The sequence below is a fragment of the Macaca fascicularis genome, chromosome 1 (assembly GCF_037993035.2).
Source record: "Macaca fascicularis isolate 582-1 chromosome 1, T2T-MFA8v1.1".
NCBI lineage: Eukaryota > Metazoa > Chordata > Mammalia > Primates > Cercopithecidae > Macaca > Macaca fascicularis.
Genome location: NC_088375.1, coordinates 108136510 through 108153200, shown reverse-complemented (window position 1 = coordinate 108153200; position 16691 = coordinate 108136510). Strand labels below are relative to the sequence as shown.

The following is a 16691-nucleotide window of genomic DNA, read 5'->3' as shown; positions in this document are numbered from 1 at the left end:
TCCCAGAGTTTCACTGCTCAGAACTCTCCTTCATAGAAAGAGGTTAGCCTGCCCTTATGCTATTTACCCTGAGTTCCTCCTTGGAGAAAAGGCTTTTTAGAACCAAAAGAATCATTTTAGTTTCTCCTTTCCCCTGCCAGGCAAGAGTATACTGAGTGATGGATTAACAGAATATTACTACTTTTCACCTGGTCACCATGCCTTTGGCCTTCCAGAAGAACCAGAAATACCTATTGTTTATCTCTACATTCACTTCAAATATTAAACAGCCCTACAAGTGTCACCTGTGCTGAGGATTAGACTCTTGCAGAAGATAGGACTGTTTCTGGTTCCAGCAGCCCCAGAATGTCTTCCTTCTCTCTCTTTCAGCCCACACCACCCTCCCTGTAAACATTACACCTGGGAGCAAAGGGTGCTCAGGGGGATAAAGCCCAGGTGACATCCTTGTCAGACAGCAAGTGCCACAGGTTTCATCACAAAAGTGAGTCAACCGGTGGATAAGGGAAGAGGGGTGAATCATGTCTGACAGGTAAGGAATGTAGGCACAGCAGCCCAGATAGATCCTGTTTCCTTGAGGCAGGGCTTGCTCCCTGCATAAAAGAGCCAGTTGGCTGGGAACAGTACGCCAGTTCCAAGGGATCAAACGGAGTATTCCTCTCTGCACACCAGGTCAGTCTCTTTACTTGGAACTCTTTAGCATCCATTCTATGTATTTAATTTTTATTAGAGTCTCCTTGGCCTTCTTGGTATTTCTTTTCCTCATTATTGAATTTGGTCATAGCCATGCAGACTGTTCGACTGAATTATAACCTCTAGGAATATCTTCATTTTAAAAGTAATCATACTGTGGGCTTGAAGAGACTTTAGACATTATCAGTTCTTCTTCATTCACTCTTTCTGTGTCAGCAAGAAGGAGGTTGGTTTATTCAAGGATCCATAGTAAATTTGTCATAGAATAAGGACTAGAACCCAGGTCCACAGCACTTTCCCTGACATTATAATTCCTTCTCATTTATAATTTTAATACAGAGAATTTTATTCTTTCAACAAATACTTTTGTGAGAGCTTACTATATTTGGCAATTTGGTTGCAAAGAAATAATTTAAGCAGCAGAAAATGTACTCTATGATACTACAATTTAATCAGGAGATAAGAGCTAAAATGCAATGTATAATAGTAACATCAGTGCCAGGTGATTAGGGCAAGTTCTGTAATAGTTTGGGAATACAGAGATTTATGGAAGGTTTTCTCTAGAGAAGCCCCTAAAAGTCCCATATGAAGTGATTTGTGGTGTTTCGTTAGTGCTTGAATGAGCAGGAACAAAGAAAACATTTAAGACAGATGAGCACTTGAGCTAGGCCAGAGGTGGGATTGTGTAGTGTTCTAGAGAGGTCAGAGTTATATCATAGATGGTAAGCTATGATATTTATCAGAAATGAGTGGGTAGATTTAATTTATTAGGTTTTTTTTCAAATAGCCTCACATTTCCAATGATCCAGCGTTATGAGTCTCATATTCCTGCTAGAAGCCTGTTACTGTGCTGTGTAGGAAGAAAGAGAGCACCAGGAGAGGCCTTGCTCCAGTGGAGCAAGAGCAAATCATCTTTGAGTTCCTCTTCTTCCAAGGCTCAGAAATTAATCAAGTATTCTTTGTGGTCAAGAAGAGGGAAGAACATTTGCTTTTTAAGAGACTTGAAGTGGTATTCACCATGGCTTATTCCCTACTTATTCTCTGTTGAAATCATCTGTTCTGTCTCTAGGACCAGCCACTGTTGAAGCATGAGTTCCCAGCAGCAGAAGCAGCCCTGCACCCCACCCCCTCAGCTTCAGCAGCAGCAGGTGAAACAGCCTTGCCAGCCTCCACCCCAGGAACCATGCATCCCCAAAACCAAGGAGCCCTGCCTCCCCAAGGTGCCTGAGCCCTGCCACCCCAAAGTGCCTGAACCCTGCCAGCCCAAGGTTCCAGAGCCCTGCCACCCCAAGGTGCCTGAGCCCTGCCCTTCAACGGTCACTCCAGCACCAGCCCAGCAGAAGACCAAGCAGAAGTAATGTGGTCCACAGCCATGCCCTTGAGGAGCCAGCCACCAGATGCTGAATCCCCTATCTCATTCTGCGTATGAGTCCCATTTGCCTTGCAATTAGCATTCTGCCTCCACCAAAAAAGAATGTGCTATGAAGCTTTATTTCCTATACACTCTGAGTCTCTGAATGAAGCTGAAGGTCTTAGTACCAGAGCTAGTTTTCAGCTGCTCAGAATTCATCTGAAGAGAGACTTAAGATCAAAGCAAATGATTCAGCTCCCTTATACCCCCATTAAATTCACTTTCAGTTCCACTTTTGACTGTGTGTCATTGACTCTACAACTTCATTCCTTTCCCTCATGAAGCAGGAGCTGTACAAAGAGATGGGTTGGTGAAAAAGGGCTTTGTCCAGAAGGCATCTGATACTCGCACTAGGAGGGTGAGGGGCTGCCCCCACAAGCATTCCTGGGCTGCCTATGGGAAGTTGTGCAATGCCACCTGGAGGCTGTTGCTTTGGGCATCCAGGGCTGGAGCAGGGCTCTCCTCTTGCAACTCGATGAGTCATGCCAGAGTTTAGTTAGCACCTGTCTAAGCTGACTCTGACTCACTAATCCTGAATGCCTTCCCTCCAAATCTGACTTTTAGACTGCTAACTTATCAGCCAATTGCTGTTTATTTCAAGTAATGTTTCTACATATGCTAACCCGCTCCTTCTCACTAATTTCTCTCTGATACCTACAACCTAGATTTCCAAAGACGCACAGACTCCGCTCTTTATCTCAATTAGTCATTTCTAGTCTCTGAGTGCCAACTCTGGACCAGAAACAGAATAAGGGAGATTTAAGGTGCTTGCCAGGGGCATTTGCAGTGCCCTGGAGGGATGTACTTCACTCCCTACCCCACCCCTCATTCAAAAACACACACACATATACAACAACACATACGAGATCTGGAGTCCTCACAGAGTAATGCACAAAAGCTGATCCAGTTTGGAGACTGTTTCTCTCACACAGGTGCGAACCACGGAAGTGAGAACTGTAAAACCCACCCTCACTCATCTCCCTGTAGTATCAACATGTTTCCAGTCAAATTAAACAAGATAGAATTATCAACAGTGTATTCATATACATGTGCATATATGTTTATATTGATGGAAATATAGGTTACTTTTGCATGTAACTGGGAAACAAAGCAAGTTTTTCTGCAGTAGTATAAAAGAGATTCTTTTTCTTAAGATGGAAAATGAAATAATAAAACAATTACATGCCATTGATATAACTCAAGAAATTGTGATACTTTTGATCATGGCGTTTTTACTTGATTGTATTATTTAAAATTACAAAGCCTATATGAAAAATGTTTACCCTAAAAGTTGTATTACCCTAAGGGTTTTCTTGTTTAATTAGTAGGTAAAATCTAACATCATATCCAAATATAAGTGCCTCCTAGCACCAAACCAATTAGCCAAGCAGAAAAAAAAGTGTTGTAATCATGCTAGTCAGCACAGATTAGCTACTATAACAACACCCCCTATGTTGTTGGGGCTTCATCGAGTAAAGGTTACTTTGCACTCATATAAAAGTCCAATATGGGTTAGTAAAGTCTCTGTTACACAGAGTCATGAAGAGACAGTCCTTCCTTCATATGTCTCACCATCTCTAAGTGCTATGCCCTATAAATCCAAGCATAAGAACAGGGAAATAGACTGAATATAAAGGTGCCCCTGCACTTACCCACTTGGAACAAGAAACGGCACACATCTCTCAGTTCTTATTGACTTGTGTAGAACTTGGTCACATAGCCCTGTCAATCTCACAAAGTTAAGAAATGTAGTTTCTGGTGTGCTCAGAAATAAGAGGAAGACACAGATTTGGGTGAGCTTCTCAAGCTTCAGTCACAGAATAGCCTTCTTGTTCTCAAATATCCATCTGTTCCTTTTGTCTCATAAGCGGAACACAAACCCCTAAGGAAAAAAAAGAAAAAACCTTATGGTCCCCGCCAGCTCAAAATCTAGGATCTCTAGATAACATGAAATTCTCTCCATCGTGTCTTCCTATGGCTCCTTTTGTTCAGCAAATTATGAAACAAACAAATGGGCCATTTCTTCCTGTTATCCAGCAACCAATGACAATGCAGGTACAGGAGAGCTAAATCAAAACTACCATGTTCAAAGGAAGATAATGGTGACACATGGAGGCCTCTAGGCCTTAGTACTCTGAAATCCAACGGGGCAGGCATTGTGAAGCCACAGTCTTCCCACTCCAATAACCAGAAGTGGTAGAAGTTCCTTTTAAAGTGTTAATTCTGTTCTCTGAAAGGGACTCCTTTTAATTTTGCTATTCATTGTTCTGCCATCTGTAGAATTATCCTTTTTTTAATACTCTTCTCTATGATCAAACCTGAGGTGTGTATGGTGGATTGTGCCCTTCTTGGTTAAGTAAGCTTTGCAGCTCACTTTTCTTTCTTAAATTTTTTATTATTTTTTTCTTTTCTATAATTTCAACTTTTTTTTAGATTCAGGAGTTGATATGGTTTGGTTCTGTGTCCCCATCAAATCTCATGTGGAATTGTAATCCTCAGTGTTGGAGGAGGGGCCTGGTGGGAGGAGATTGGATCTTGGGGGCAGACTTCCCCCTTGCTGTTCTCATGATAGTGAGTGAGTTCTCACAAGATCTGGTTGTTTAAAAGTGTGTAGCACTTCCACCTTCGCTCTCTCTCCTGCTCTGCCATGTGAAGATGTGCCTGCTTCCTTTTTGCCTTCTGCCATAAGTGTAAGTTTCCTGAGGCCTTCCCAGCCATGCTTCCTGTACAGCCTCTGGAACTGTGAGTCATTGAAACCTCTTTTCTTTATAAATTACCCAGTCTCAGGTAGTTCTTTATAGCAATGCAAGAACAGACTAATACAGGGGTATACACTTGTAGGTTTGTTACATGGGTGTGTTGTGCGATGCTGAGGCTTGGAATATGAATGAGTCCATTACCCAGATAGTGAGCATAGTAACCAATAGGTAGTTTTTCAACCCATACCCACCTCGGTCCCTCCCCCCTCTATTACTCACCTGTGTCTATTGTTGCCATCTTTATGTCCATGAGTACCCAATTTTTCAGCGCCCATTTGTAAGTGAAAACATGTGGTATGTAGTTTTCTGTTCTCACATTAATTTGTTTAGGATAGTGGCTTCCAGCTCCATCCATGTTACTCCAAAGAACATGATTTAATTCTTTTTTCTGGCTGTGTAGCATTCCATGGTGTATATGTGCCACATTTTCTTTATCCAATCCATTGTTGATGGGCACCTAGGTTGATTCCATGACTTTGCTATTGTGAATAACACAGCAATGAACATACAAGTGGATGTGTCTTTTTGGTAAAATAATCTATTTTCTTTTGCATATATACTTAGTAATGGAATTGCTGTGTGAAATGGTAGCTCCATTTTAAGTTCTTTTAGAAATCTCCAAATTGCTTTCCACAATGACTGAACTAATTTATATTCCCATCAACTGTGTATAAACATTCTCTTTTCTCCACAGCCTTGGCAGCAACTGTTGGTTTTTGACTTTTTAAATAATAGCCATTCTAACTGGTGTGAGATCTCATGGTGGTTTTGATTTATATTTCTGTGGCGATTAGTGATGTTGAACACTTTTTCACGTTTTTTTGGCCACTTCTATGTCTTCTTTTGAGAAGTGTCTGTTCATATCTTTTGCCCACCTTTTAATGTGATTGTTTGGTTTTTGCTTGTTATGTTGTTTAAGTTTCTTTTAGATTCAGGATATTAGACCTTGTCAGATAATTTACAGATATCTTCTCCTATTGAGTAGGTTGTCTGTTTGCTCTGTTGAAAGTTCCTTTTGCTGTGAAGAGGCTCTTTAGTTTAACTAAGTCCCATTTGTCAACTTTTAGTTTCATTGCAATTCTTGTTAAGAACTTGGTCATAAACTCTTTCCCAAGACCAGTGTCCAGAATGGTGTTTCCTATGTTTTTTTCCAGGATTCTTATATTTGAGGCTTTACATTTAAATCTTTAATCCATCTTGAGTTAATTTTTGCAGATGGTGAAAGATAGAGGTCCAGTTTCATTCTTCTGCACATGGCTAGCCAGCTATCCCAGCACCATTTATTTAATAAAGAGTTCTTTCTCTGTTGCTCATTTTTGTTGACATTGTCAACAATTAAATGGCTGTAAGTGTACAGCTTTATTTCTGGGTTCTCTATTCTGTTTCATTGGTCTATGTGTCTGCTTTTGTGTCAGTATCATGCTGTTTTGGTTATTGTAGCATTATAGTATAGTTTAAAGGCAGGTAATGTGATGCCTCCAGCTTTGTTCTTTTTGTTTAGGATTGCTTTAGCTATTTGAGCTCTCTTTTGGTTTTATATGAATTTTAGAATAGGTTTTTCTAATTCTGTGAAAAACAGCATTCATAGTTTGAAAGGAACAGTGCTGAATCTGTAGATTGCTTTGGGCGGTATAGCCATTTAACAATGTACAAAATCAGTAGCATTTGTATACATCAATAATGTTCAATCTGAGAGTCAAATCAAAAATGGAATCCCATTTACAATAGCCTTGGAAAAAAATAACTATATAATCAAGGAGACGAAAGGGAGAATATACAACATCCCTACAGGGAGAACTATAAAGCACTGCTGAAAGAAATCATAGATAACACAAACAAATGAAAAAATTCCATGTCCATGGATGGGAAGAATGCTGCTCACTTTCTAACGAAGTGTGGTTTAAGGCTCTTAGAAAGCTGTTTTGCTTCATTTCCTTTTGTTTTGTTTTAAGATCTAGCTTGTGCTTACCTTGGGAATATGATTCCTCAAAAATTTAGTAGATTTCTAATCTATTTTCTTCTAGCTAGTTCTATATGCTAGTAACTATACCCACATTTCTTTCACAGATGAAATTCTTGTGCTTATTTATTCCTTCCTTTTTCCATGTCTTTCTTCCTCAACTGTGGCTTCTTTGACACTATTTGGAAAAATAAACTTAGATGTGATGACACTAAAACTTAATCTAATCTTAACTCCAAACCTGAGTTTTAATGAACTTCTGTCTCTCAAAATTATTCTCGATTTTATCTTTCTATTTAGAAGTGATCGAGTTTCCCAACTTTGCGGATTTTTGGTTTCCTTGTATTCTCTTGCATTAATGTTTACAAAAGAGCCCATTTTCTTTGTTTTTAAAATACCTTTATTGACACAAAATTTACATACCATAAAATTCACCCTTTTGAAGTGTACATTCAATAGTCCTTCGTAGGTTCACAGTTACACAATTATCACCAGTATCTAATTTCCGAATCCTTTAATCACTCCTCCTCCAGATAACTCCATACCGATGGGTTGTCAATCCTCATTCCCCTGCCCCTGGACCCCAAGAAATCACAAGCCTACTTTCTGGTTCTATAAATTTGCCTATTCTGGACATTTCATATAAATAATATTATACAATATGTGGTCCTTTGTGTCTGGCTTCTTTAACTTTGCATAATATTTTAAATACTGATTTTTGCTGTAGCATGTATCAGTATTTCATTCTTTTTAATTGCCATCTTTATGTCATGAGTACCCAATGTTTAGCTTCCATTCATAAGTGAGAACATGTGGTATTTGGTTTTCTGTTCTCATATTAATTTATTCAGGATAATGGCCTCCAGTTTCATTCATGTTGCTGCAAAGGACATGATTTCTTCCTTTTTCATGGCTGTGTAGCATTCTATGGTGTATATGTAATTGTATGTATTCAATTGTAACTTTTTAATTTAATTGTAACTTTGTACCCATTTAATTATTATTTAATCATAATTAAATTGTATTATTTATATTTTGTTACTGTAATAATACAATTAATTGTATAGTTTAATTATAAATAAAAATTATAATTCATTATTATGTTTATTTATTTGTAACTTTATACCCATTTAATTGTAACTTTGTACCCATTAACTAACCTCTCCCCACCCTTCCCTCCCTCCCCTACATACTCCCTAATCCCTGGTAACCACTGTTCTACCCTCTATCTTCCTGAGAGTAACTTTATTAGCTCCAATATATGAAGGAGAACATACATTATTTGTCTTTCTGTGTCTTACTTATTTCATTTAACATAATGTCCTGTAGGTTCATCCGTGTTGTCACAAATAAGATTATATTCTTTTCATTGCTGAATAGTGTTCTACTGTGTATATAAACCACATTTTCCTAATCCATTCATCTGTTACTGGACACTTAGGTGGATTCCATATCTTGGCTATTGTGCAAAGTACTGTGATAAACAGGGGAATGCAAATATCTTTCTGACATATTAATTTCATCTCTTTTGGGTATACACCCTGTAGTGGGTTTGCAAGATCATATATTATTTCTATTTCTAACTTTTGAGGAGCTTTCATACTGTTTTCCATAACGGCTGTACACATGGTATTAGGTTTTCTGTTTCTGATTTCGTTGGCTTAGCATAATGGCCTCCAGTTTGATCCACATTGCTACAATAGACATGATCTGATTTTTTTTATAGCTGTGTAGAATTAATGGCATATATTTATCACATTTTTTTAAATCCACTCTACTATTGATGGGCATTTAGGTTGATTCTATGTCTTTGCTATAGTGAATATGGCTGCGATAAATATACACTTGCATGTGTCTTTATGTTAGGACAATTTATATTCCTTCGAGTATATACCCAACAGTGAGATTGCTGGGTCAAATGGTAGTTCTGTTTTCATGATGATGTATTGCTGCTAATAGACTACTATCAAATGAGTAATAATGATATGTCAGGAATTGTGTCAACTGAATTCCTGATATTAATTCCATTTTATGCCCAAGATAAGTTTGTGATATAAATATTATTTTCCACATTTTGGAATAAAGAGATTAAAATCCTGGTTGATTTGTTCTTCAAATCAACCAAATACTAATTAAGGAAAATAAAAGGGGTTTAGAATGATATAAAAATAATCGTTGATATGACCCAAAATTCAGATGACAATAATTGTGAAATCCTGGTCCTGGGATAAGAGAAAGATAGAACTAAATCCAAATGATCATATAACATTACTAATAAAGCAAATTTGAAAAGAAACAAAAGATCCATTCACAAATATTATGCATAGATACTTTATTCAGGGAGTGAAAGGAAAGTGACAACTGCACAGGTGGTAGAAGCTCATGCCCAGGGGACAGACAGACACAGAAAACATCAACAGAATTCTCTGATGGTTCCCAGGGAGAGAGCTGCAGCTCTTTCTTCTGAAGCTCTGGAAGCCGGCACAGCCCAGGACTTCCTTTTCTCAGCTCCACCTGGACAGTGAAAGTATGGCAGCCTCAGAAAGGAAACCTTTTGCTGTCATGGATCATCACGGGCAGGTCACTGGTTAAGGAGAAAGAAGCTCCCTGTGCATCCATAGAAGGCTTTGGTGAGAAGATGCAGGTGGAGCTGTGGAACAAGGTGAGCCCATTATCTTTATCCTTTCATGGTCCTGATGAATCCTGAAGCTGTTACTTGCTCTTGGGTGGACACTTTGGCTGGCAGGGTGGGGAAGGTGTCACCGGAGGATATTTCTGCTGGCACTGCTGAGGTGGGCAGGGCTGTGGACACTTTGGTGGTGGGCAGGGCTCACGGCACTTCGGGGGTGGACATGGCTCTGGGCACTTTGGCGTGGGGCACACAGGAGGTGGCTGGCAGGGCTGCTTGTACTGCTGCTGTTGATAAGACATCCTGCTGGAGTCTCAGAATCTGAAAGAAATGATACGACAGTGTTCACAGGAAGGGACTCCTCCAGAGAGAGAAGCCAAAGCTTATGTAATACCATGAAATATTATTGCTCCCTCCAAGAAATTATTTAAACTCTTAACTGCCTTTTCCAGACTCCCTCATTTCCCCCTTCCACTTTAGCAAATTGCTTCCTTGGCCCTGGGAAATCTTGTGTTTTCTCATACAATTTTTCCAAGGAAAATATCTCTGTAGTAATGAACCAAGCATGTCATCTCTGTGAAAATAACATCTTTAGGAAAGGCAGTGACAAGTTCAGATACCATAAGCAATCTCACAAGGCATTTCTATTATCATTATCTGTAGTAAAGTCCCAGTGGGTTGATTTGAGCACAGAACAAAGGGCTGTTTGGGAAGGATTGTAGACTCTTGGCACCTGTTAAGACATAAACCTTTGAAAAAGACACCAGGAAAACATGGGGAAAAAATACTTTGTTCTTTTTTCTTCTTAAATTCAAAGCTTTCCTATTAAATTCTCTGTCCATATGGACACCTAACTGTATACAAGAAACAAGCTAAAATAGAATATCACCATACTCTAATTCTAAATTTCCATCTACTAAGTAACATCAAACCCATGGTCACACTTTTTGTCAACTTTATCAACCAAACTTGCTGTTTTCAGATTAAATTCAACATTTCAGGGCATAAAGAACTGAGGAACTTAAGGACTCACACTCACCAGGTTCTCCAAAGCAGATCAGTGCTAGAGTACCAGGAGTTTAAGAGTCGTGCAGCAGGGAACCTCTTTATAGGACTTGCTGCCCCACCCAGTGGGAAGTGGAACTGCCTAAAAGTGGGCTTGTCCAGCAACGTCCAAAGTAAAATGCAAATGTATCCATATCTGGCATGAGAGGGATTATCAAACTAGGAAATATCCTGTTCTGGGATCTCCCCACTGGGTTAAGTGCTCCTGACTCACAGAGGACCTGCCTTAGATCTCAGTTTCAGTGACTTATGTCAGAGAGATAATCGAGGGATTCTCTAACTGGTTGTCCAGGGCTCTCTTTCTTGATTGGGAACAATGATCCTTTCCTATCTTACCCCCTCTGAGTCATAAAACTTCCTGTCCTCATCCACTGTAGCTGAATGCCATATTGTTGTACATGAACCCAACTCTACCTCTACTTTCCTCCTACAATTGGCCAATGTGCTAGAAGGAAGGAGAGACCTAACAAAGGCCTGAGCTAAGCTTTTTCTTTGCTAAGTTCCATGACGGCAGGCATGTCACCTCTCCTCCCTGGGATTATAAACAGAGGAGAATAATACTTACCTCTGGGTTTGCAGGCTGACCACATTGTGCTATCTGCTGATCCTGTTCAAGACTGAAATTTTCTTTGCCACCTATTTCTCGCATAAAACCTCAGATTTTTACGTATATTCCTTTCCTCTTTGAAGCTGTCTTCTATACCACATTTGTAGCTTCTACACTACATTTGTAGAGGCAATTGCATCCCAGGACAGATTCGAGAGCAAGATCTAGTCTCCCCAGCACGTTTGCTACTTTCTGCCATTAAGGATGTGTACTACAGCCTTTTTGTTTATAAAAGGTAATGGAGAGAAGGAAACCAAAGTTACAAGTATTCACTCAAAATCTATGTATGGAACCATGCCTATATGGTTCCCTGTGAACATCCTATAGAGAACAAGCTGCATCGACATTATCGTATGTAAATAATTAAAAGTAGGTTTGCAGAGTGAGGAAGGTCAGAGCACTTAAAGTCTAACTCTGAGGGAAAATACAAACAAAGGGTAATCCAATATGTATTCTTCCTCTCTATTTCCAAACAAGTTTTAGATGCTTCTCAGTGTTTTTTAATTTGTTTGCATGTTCTTCCTTTTTCTTTTCCATAAACCTTCTAGTCCCGCAAACTGCTAGATTATCAACTCATACCCCAATGTACACCTCTCATCTGTCCATTTTGGTACATATTGTTCACTTAACACATATATTGTCAATGCATTTAGTGATTGTTCTTTCACAACTTTTTAAAACTCTTCCTGCAATCAGTGAGCCTTTCTAAGTATTGTGTATTAAACATTTAAAGTGATGTTGCTACAGCTTCCTTATCTGGACCATTAATCAGGAAGTTCTCCAATAATGTGGTTTTAGAAGCGAATAAGAAGAAAGGAGAATGAGGAAAAGGAAAGACTCAAAATCACTGGAGCAGTCACCAGCTGTCTCCGGGAAGGGCAGGAGTGTTGAATGAAGCCAGCGTAACATCCCTCAGTTAAGTAGGTTAGGTACCCAGAACAGCTGTTGTTCCTGTCAGTAAGGAAGAGCTTTTGGCCAAGATCACCACTGCCCAGGACACTACAGAAATAGAGTCATCATGTCAGCACCCTGAAGCCAGGTGTTTACAAATGGTGTTCTCACTAAATGCTTCCTATAGACTATTACACATGCCAAGCACTTCACCGGGCAAAGTAAAGGTCATTTACTCAATAAATCACCTACTACTCCCCAAGATCCTCATATCACATCTAAAACATAAATCCATAGAGAAATGTCTGATTTCTGCCATGCAAAACTGAAGAATTCGCTGCCAAATGAGATCACTGTATGAGATAACACAGTTTAGGTCACACCCTGAGACTCCCCTTCTGAGGACACCCCACTCAAACAGGCTGCTTATCGCAGCAGTACAGGCACCAGAGTGGCAGCAGCCCTAGTGCCCCCAGCATCTCAGACAGGATCACTTTACAAGTTGAGGTGGAGAACTGGAAACTCACAGTTCCTCACAGACCAGCTCCATGAAGAGCGACCACAACATGAAGAGGGGCAGCTAGGAGTCACAGTTTCCCCACGTTAGGACATCCAGGCCCTGAGACATGGAGCAAGGCACACTTCACACACACACACACACACACACACACACAGAGAGAGAGAGAGAGAGAGAGAGAGAGAGAGAGAGAGAGAGAGAGAGAGAGAGAGACACGCACACCTCATGGGTCTTTATCATCTATCTTCATGTCTAAAGAGCTTAGCTGTATGTTCTTTAAGAGTCTAATAGCCTGGCTGGGCGCAGTGGCTCACGCCTGTAATCCCAGCACTTTGGGAGGCCGAGACGGACGGATCACGAGGTCAGGAGATCGAGACCATCCTGGCTAACACGGTGAAACCCCGTCTTTACTAAAAATACAAAAAAAAAAAAAAAATTAGCCGGGCGCGGTGGCGGGCGCCTGTAGTCCCAGCTATTCGGGAGGCTGAGGCAGGAGAATGGCGTGAACCCAGGGGGCGGAGCTTGCAGTGAGCTGAGATCGCGCCAATGCACTTCAGCCTGGGTGACAGAGCGAGACTCCCTCTCAAAAAAAAAAAAAAAGTCTAATAGCCTTAGGTTCATTCCTATTACTTCCACTCCATAATTTTCTAGGGGATCATTAAGTATGAATTATTAGTACTTAAAAATGACGGGAAAGAACAAAAAATTTATTTGGTCTAATACTTGATTCAACATTTTATCTCACATTTTACTATGATACATTCCGCTAAACCAAATAGTGCTAGCAAATGAAGATTTAAAATTAAATATGTAAACAAATAAAGAAACAAGAATCATGGCAAAATATTCTTCTTATGCTCAGAGAAATGGTAACTGTAAGCCCCCATGCATATCCTCCTTCTGCTTTTATTTCTGAATGGAAGGTTTAGTCTCCATTGTCTTTCCATAATTCGATGTATCAGATAAATATACGGTAGAATTCTGAAGATAATTAAGAAGGATGTTTTGAAAGATTATTTAATATTATTTAAAACCTTCAAATTTTACTAAAACTTATGTAAAGGATGATAACATTTTCATTAACATGTATTTATTAAAAGTTAGGAAATATGTAAAACAACCAATTAAATGTGATTATATTTGGCTGGTATAATTATAAATGATATTTATTTTCCGGTTTTACTTTTCAAAATATTCTCCCAATGTTACCTATTATTGAGTAAGGAATCTTAAAATCCTACTTTGAAAAGCTGACAGAGACAAGCCTGTCCATTGTCCAATTAGTGAGAAAACGGTCTTCCTTCTTTTCAACATTTTTGGCCAGACACTAAAGGTGGGACTGGATGTAAGTAGCAGTTGTTTTATTGTTATAGCTCTACATTTGATCACCTCACTACTAAAATCTTTCTTGAAGAAAACCCCAGTAATAACTCCCGTCCTCATAGCATTGACATATACACACAGAAGCCACAGACACTCCATAGCCATATGTATCTCATATGTATCTATGAAACAGTTTACCAAAATTAGGAGATTTTTTTACTAGGGTAAAAAAAATCAGGAATGAGTTTGACTACTATCCAAGAGCCAGGGGGATGGAAAGCATAAATTGGCCATAATATGATGAAATTGGAAGAAATGGGTGATTAGTAGAACAGGTAGTAACGATAATAGAAGATAGTGATAATAATAGTACCTACCGCTAATTGTCATGAGAAAACAACTAAAGCAGAGACTGCATTTAAAGTATTTAGCACAGGCTACAGATAGGACTCAAAATGCTAAAGTAACATATTGTTAATGAAAGAGATAGAGGCAAGATATCAAGTTCAAGTTGTTTATGGTTGAGAAAGTTATTTGCTTCACCTTTAACATCTTTTATATTATCTTATTGAAGTGTGTGCCAGAAGTTTTTAGGACAAAGCAAATGCAAATATGTGATTTAAATGAAGTGTGCAGAAACAATACGATGGGATGATTTTGACACTTATTCTATGTGATGAAAATGAGAGTTAACATAAGCAGAGATTTTGAACATAGAATAGAAACCAGGTGGTTTAATTGTTCCCTGACGTTTGGACTCTCTCTGACTTTCCTCTGAATTCAGTTAATATAAGAAAATAAATCTAAATACAATAAATAGCAATATGTAGATTTGTTCATGTGTAAAAACAAATAGCATTTACAGAGATTTAGCATTCTGTGTGAAAAAAATATACAATGTTACCTCCAATTTAGTTTGCTGTTACTGTAGTTAGTTGTTTAGGATAATAAAGAAATCATTCCTTTAAATATCACTTTCCTTCTGGTGGCAAATTACCTAAATTTTAAGCTAAATCCTTATAAGAAACTGAATAGCTCTTTAGCATTAATCTTCCCAAAGTGAATAGACCCTATATATTCTACTTTTATTGTCTCTATATGTTAGATTAGTATATTTAAAAGCATAATTTCAAGAGCTATTAGTAATATAAAGGAATCCTATATGCTTAGTGTTAAGATGAGAATGAGAAGGATATGTGGCAAATAATGGAATGAATCAGACACTTCTTTTTGTAAGAATCTTTTCAAGATAATGAACTTGCATAGGCCATGGTTTCCTTCCAAAAAAGTTAAAAAGGAAAACAAAGAAACACAGACAAAATTGTGACAACATTTGGAGAGAAAAAACTGTTTGAACTCTAACATATAAGACAAGAGACCTGAATTCTGCTGTAAGTGGGAGAAAGGCTAAATAAAACATAAAAGTTATGAGAAAAGTCAAAACTAATTCACAATCTTAAAGGGATAAACATAATTTTATTATATGAGTCAACAAAAGCACATTCAAAAATTGATCTAACAGATTTCAAAATATGTTGACAAAAAATAATCTGCATTCAAATAATGATAGCAGCTTTATTCATAATCTCCAAGATCTGTGATCTACCAAGATGCCCTTCAATAATTCAATTGATTAACTGGGGTGCATCACACCCAAGCAATGGAATACTATGCAGTGATAACATGGAATGACCTATCAAAACTCACAGACATGGCTGAATTTTAAATGAAGCTGATACATAAGAAATAGTCTCAAAGGCTACATACTGTATGGTTCCATTTATACAAATTCTGAAAAATGCAAAATTACACATCCAAAAAGAACAAAAAACTCCCAGTTAAATTAATTCAATGACACCCATACTGAGACATATTATAATTAAACTATCAAAAGAGAGAATATTGAAAGCAGCAAGAGGGAAGTGAATCATCATATCTAAGGGATTATTAATAAATAGTTGACCAAATTCTTACCAAAAATCTTTAGGATCAGGAGGCAATGGGATGATAAATTGAAAGTAAAAAAAACATAGACTTCTTTCAACCTAGAATTCTACAGCTGGCAAAATTGTCCTTAAAAATGATGATAAAATTATAATGTTCTTAGAAATCAAAACTTAAGGCAGTTCATTACCCCTAGATTTTCTGTATGAGAAATGATAAAGAGAGCCTCTGAGGTTGAAAAAAGTGCTGGAGAGAAATTTGAAACTGTATGAGAACACAAAAATCTCTGGTAAGTGTATACAGGTACATAAAAGCCAGCATTATTGTAATTTTAGCTTGTAACTCCACTTTTTATTTTCTACAAGATTTAAAATGCAAATGTGTACAAAATAATTGCAAATCTGTGTTAGTGAACACACAATGTATAAAGATGTAATTTGTGAACTCAACATAAAAAGAGGATAAGATTGTATGAGTGAACTTTTCTTGTTTTTATTTTTATTTTTATTTTTGAGACAGAGCCTCACTCCATCACCCAGGCTGAAATGCAGCGACAAGATCTTGGCTCACTGCAACCCCCGCTTCCTGGTTTCAAGCAATTCTCGTGCTTCGGAAATTACAGGTGGACACGTGACACCACGCCCAGCTGATTTTTGTATTTTTAGTAGAGACAGGGTTTTGGCACGTTGGCCAACTGGGTGTGAGTCAACTTTTCTATGCTATTGCAGTTACATAGTGTTAATTCAAATTAAATTACTATAACTTTAGAATATTATACATAATCCCAATCAAAATCACAAAATAAATATTTTCAAGTATACACAAAAGTAAAAAGGCAATAAAATAGTTTTAGTACAAAAAAATCAAGTAAATATAAATCAGAAAGTGTTGAAAG

General features: G+C 38.2%; 2 protein-coding genes across 2 annotated transcripts; one reads left to right on the top strand and one right to left on the bottom strand.

The window, feature by feature from the left end:
• The first annotated feature begins 622 nt into the window (after positions 1-622).
• SPRR1B (small proline rich protein 1B) lies at positions 623-2333 on the top strand. The gene is made up of 2 exons (XM_015453656.3): positions 623-669; positions 1760-2333. Exon 2 carries the CDS (start codon positions 1779-1781, stop codon positions 2046-2048), a length of 270 nt encoding a protein of 89 aa, XP_015309142.1. The 5' UTR covers positions 623-669; positions 1760-1778; the 3' UTR covers positions 2049-2333.
• Positions 2334-9138: 6805 nt separating this feature from the next.
• LOC102127940 (small proline-rich protein 2D) lies at positions 9139-9840 on the bottom strand. The gene has a single exon (XM_005541804.3). The coding sequence runs from the start codon at positions 9749-9751 to the stop codon at positions 9533-9535; it is 219 nt and encodes a 72-aa protein (XP_005541861.1). The 5' UTR covers positions 9752-9840; the 3' UTR covers positions 9139-9532.
• Between the last annotated feature and the right edge of the window lie 6851 nt (positions 9841-16691).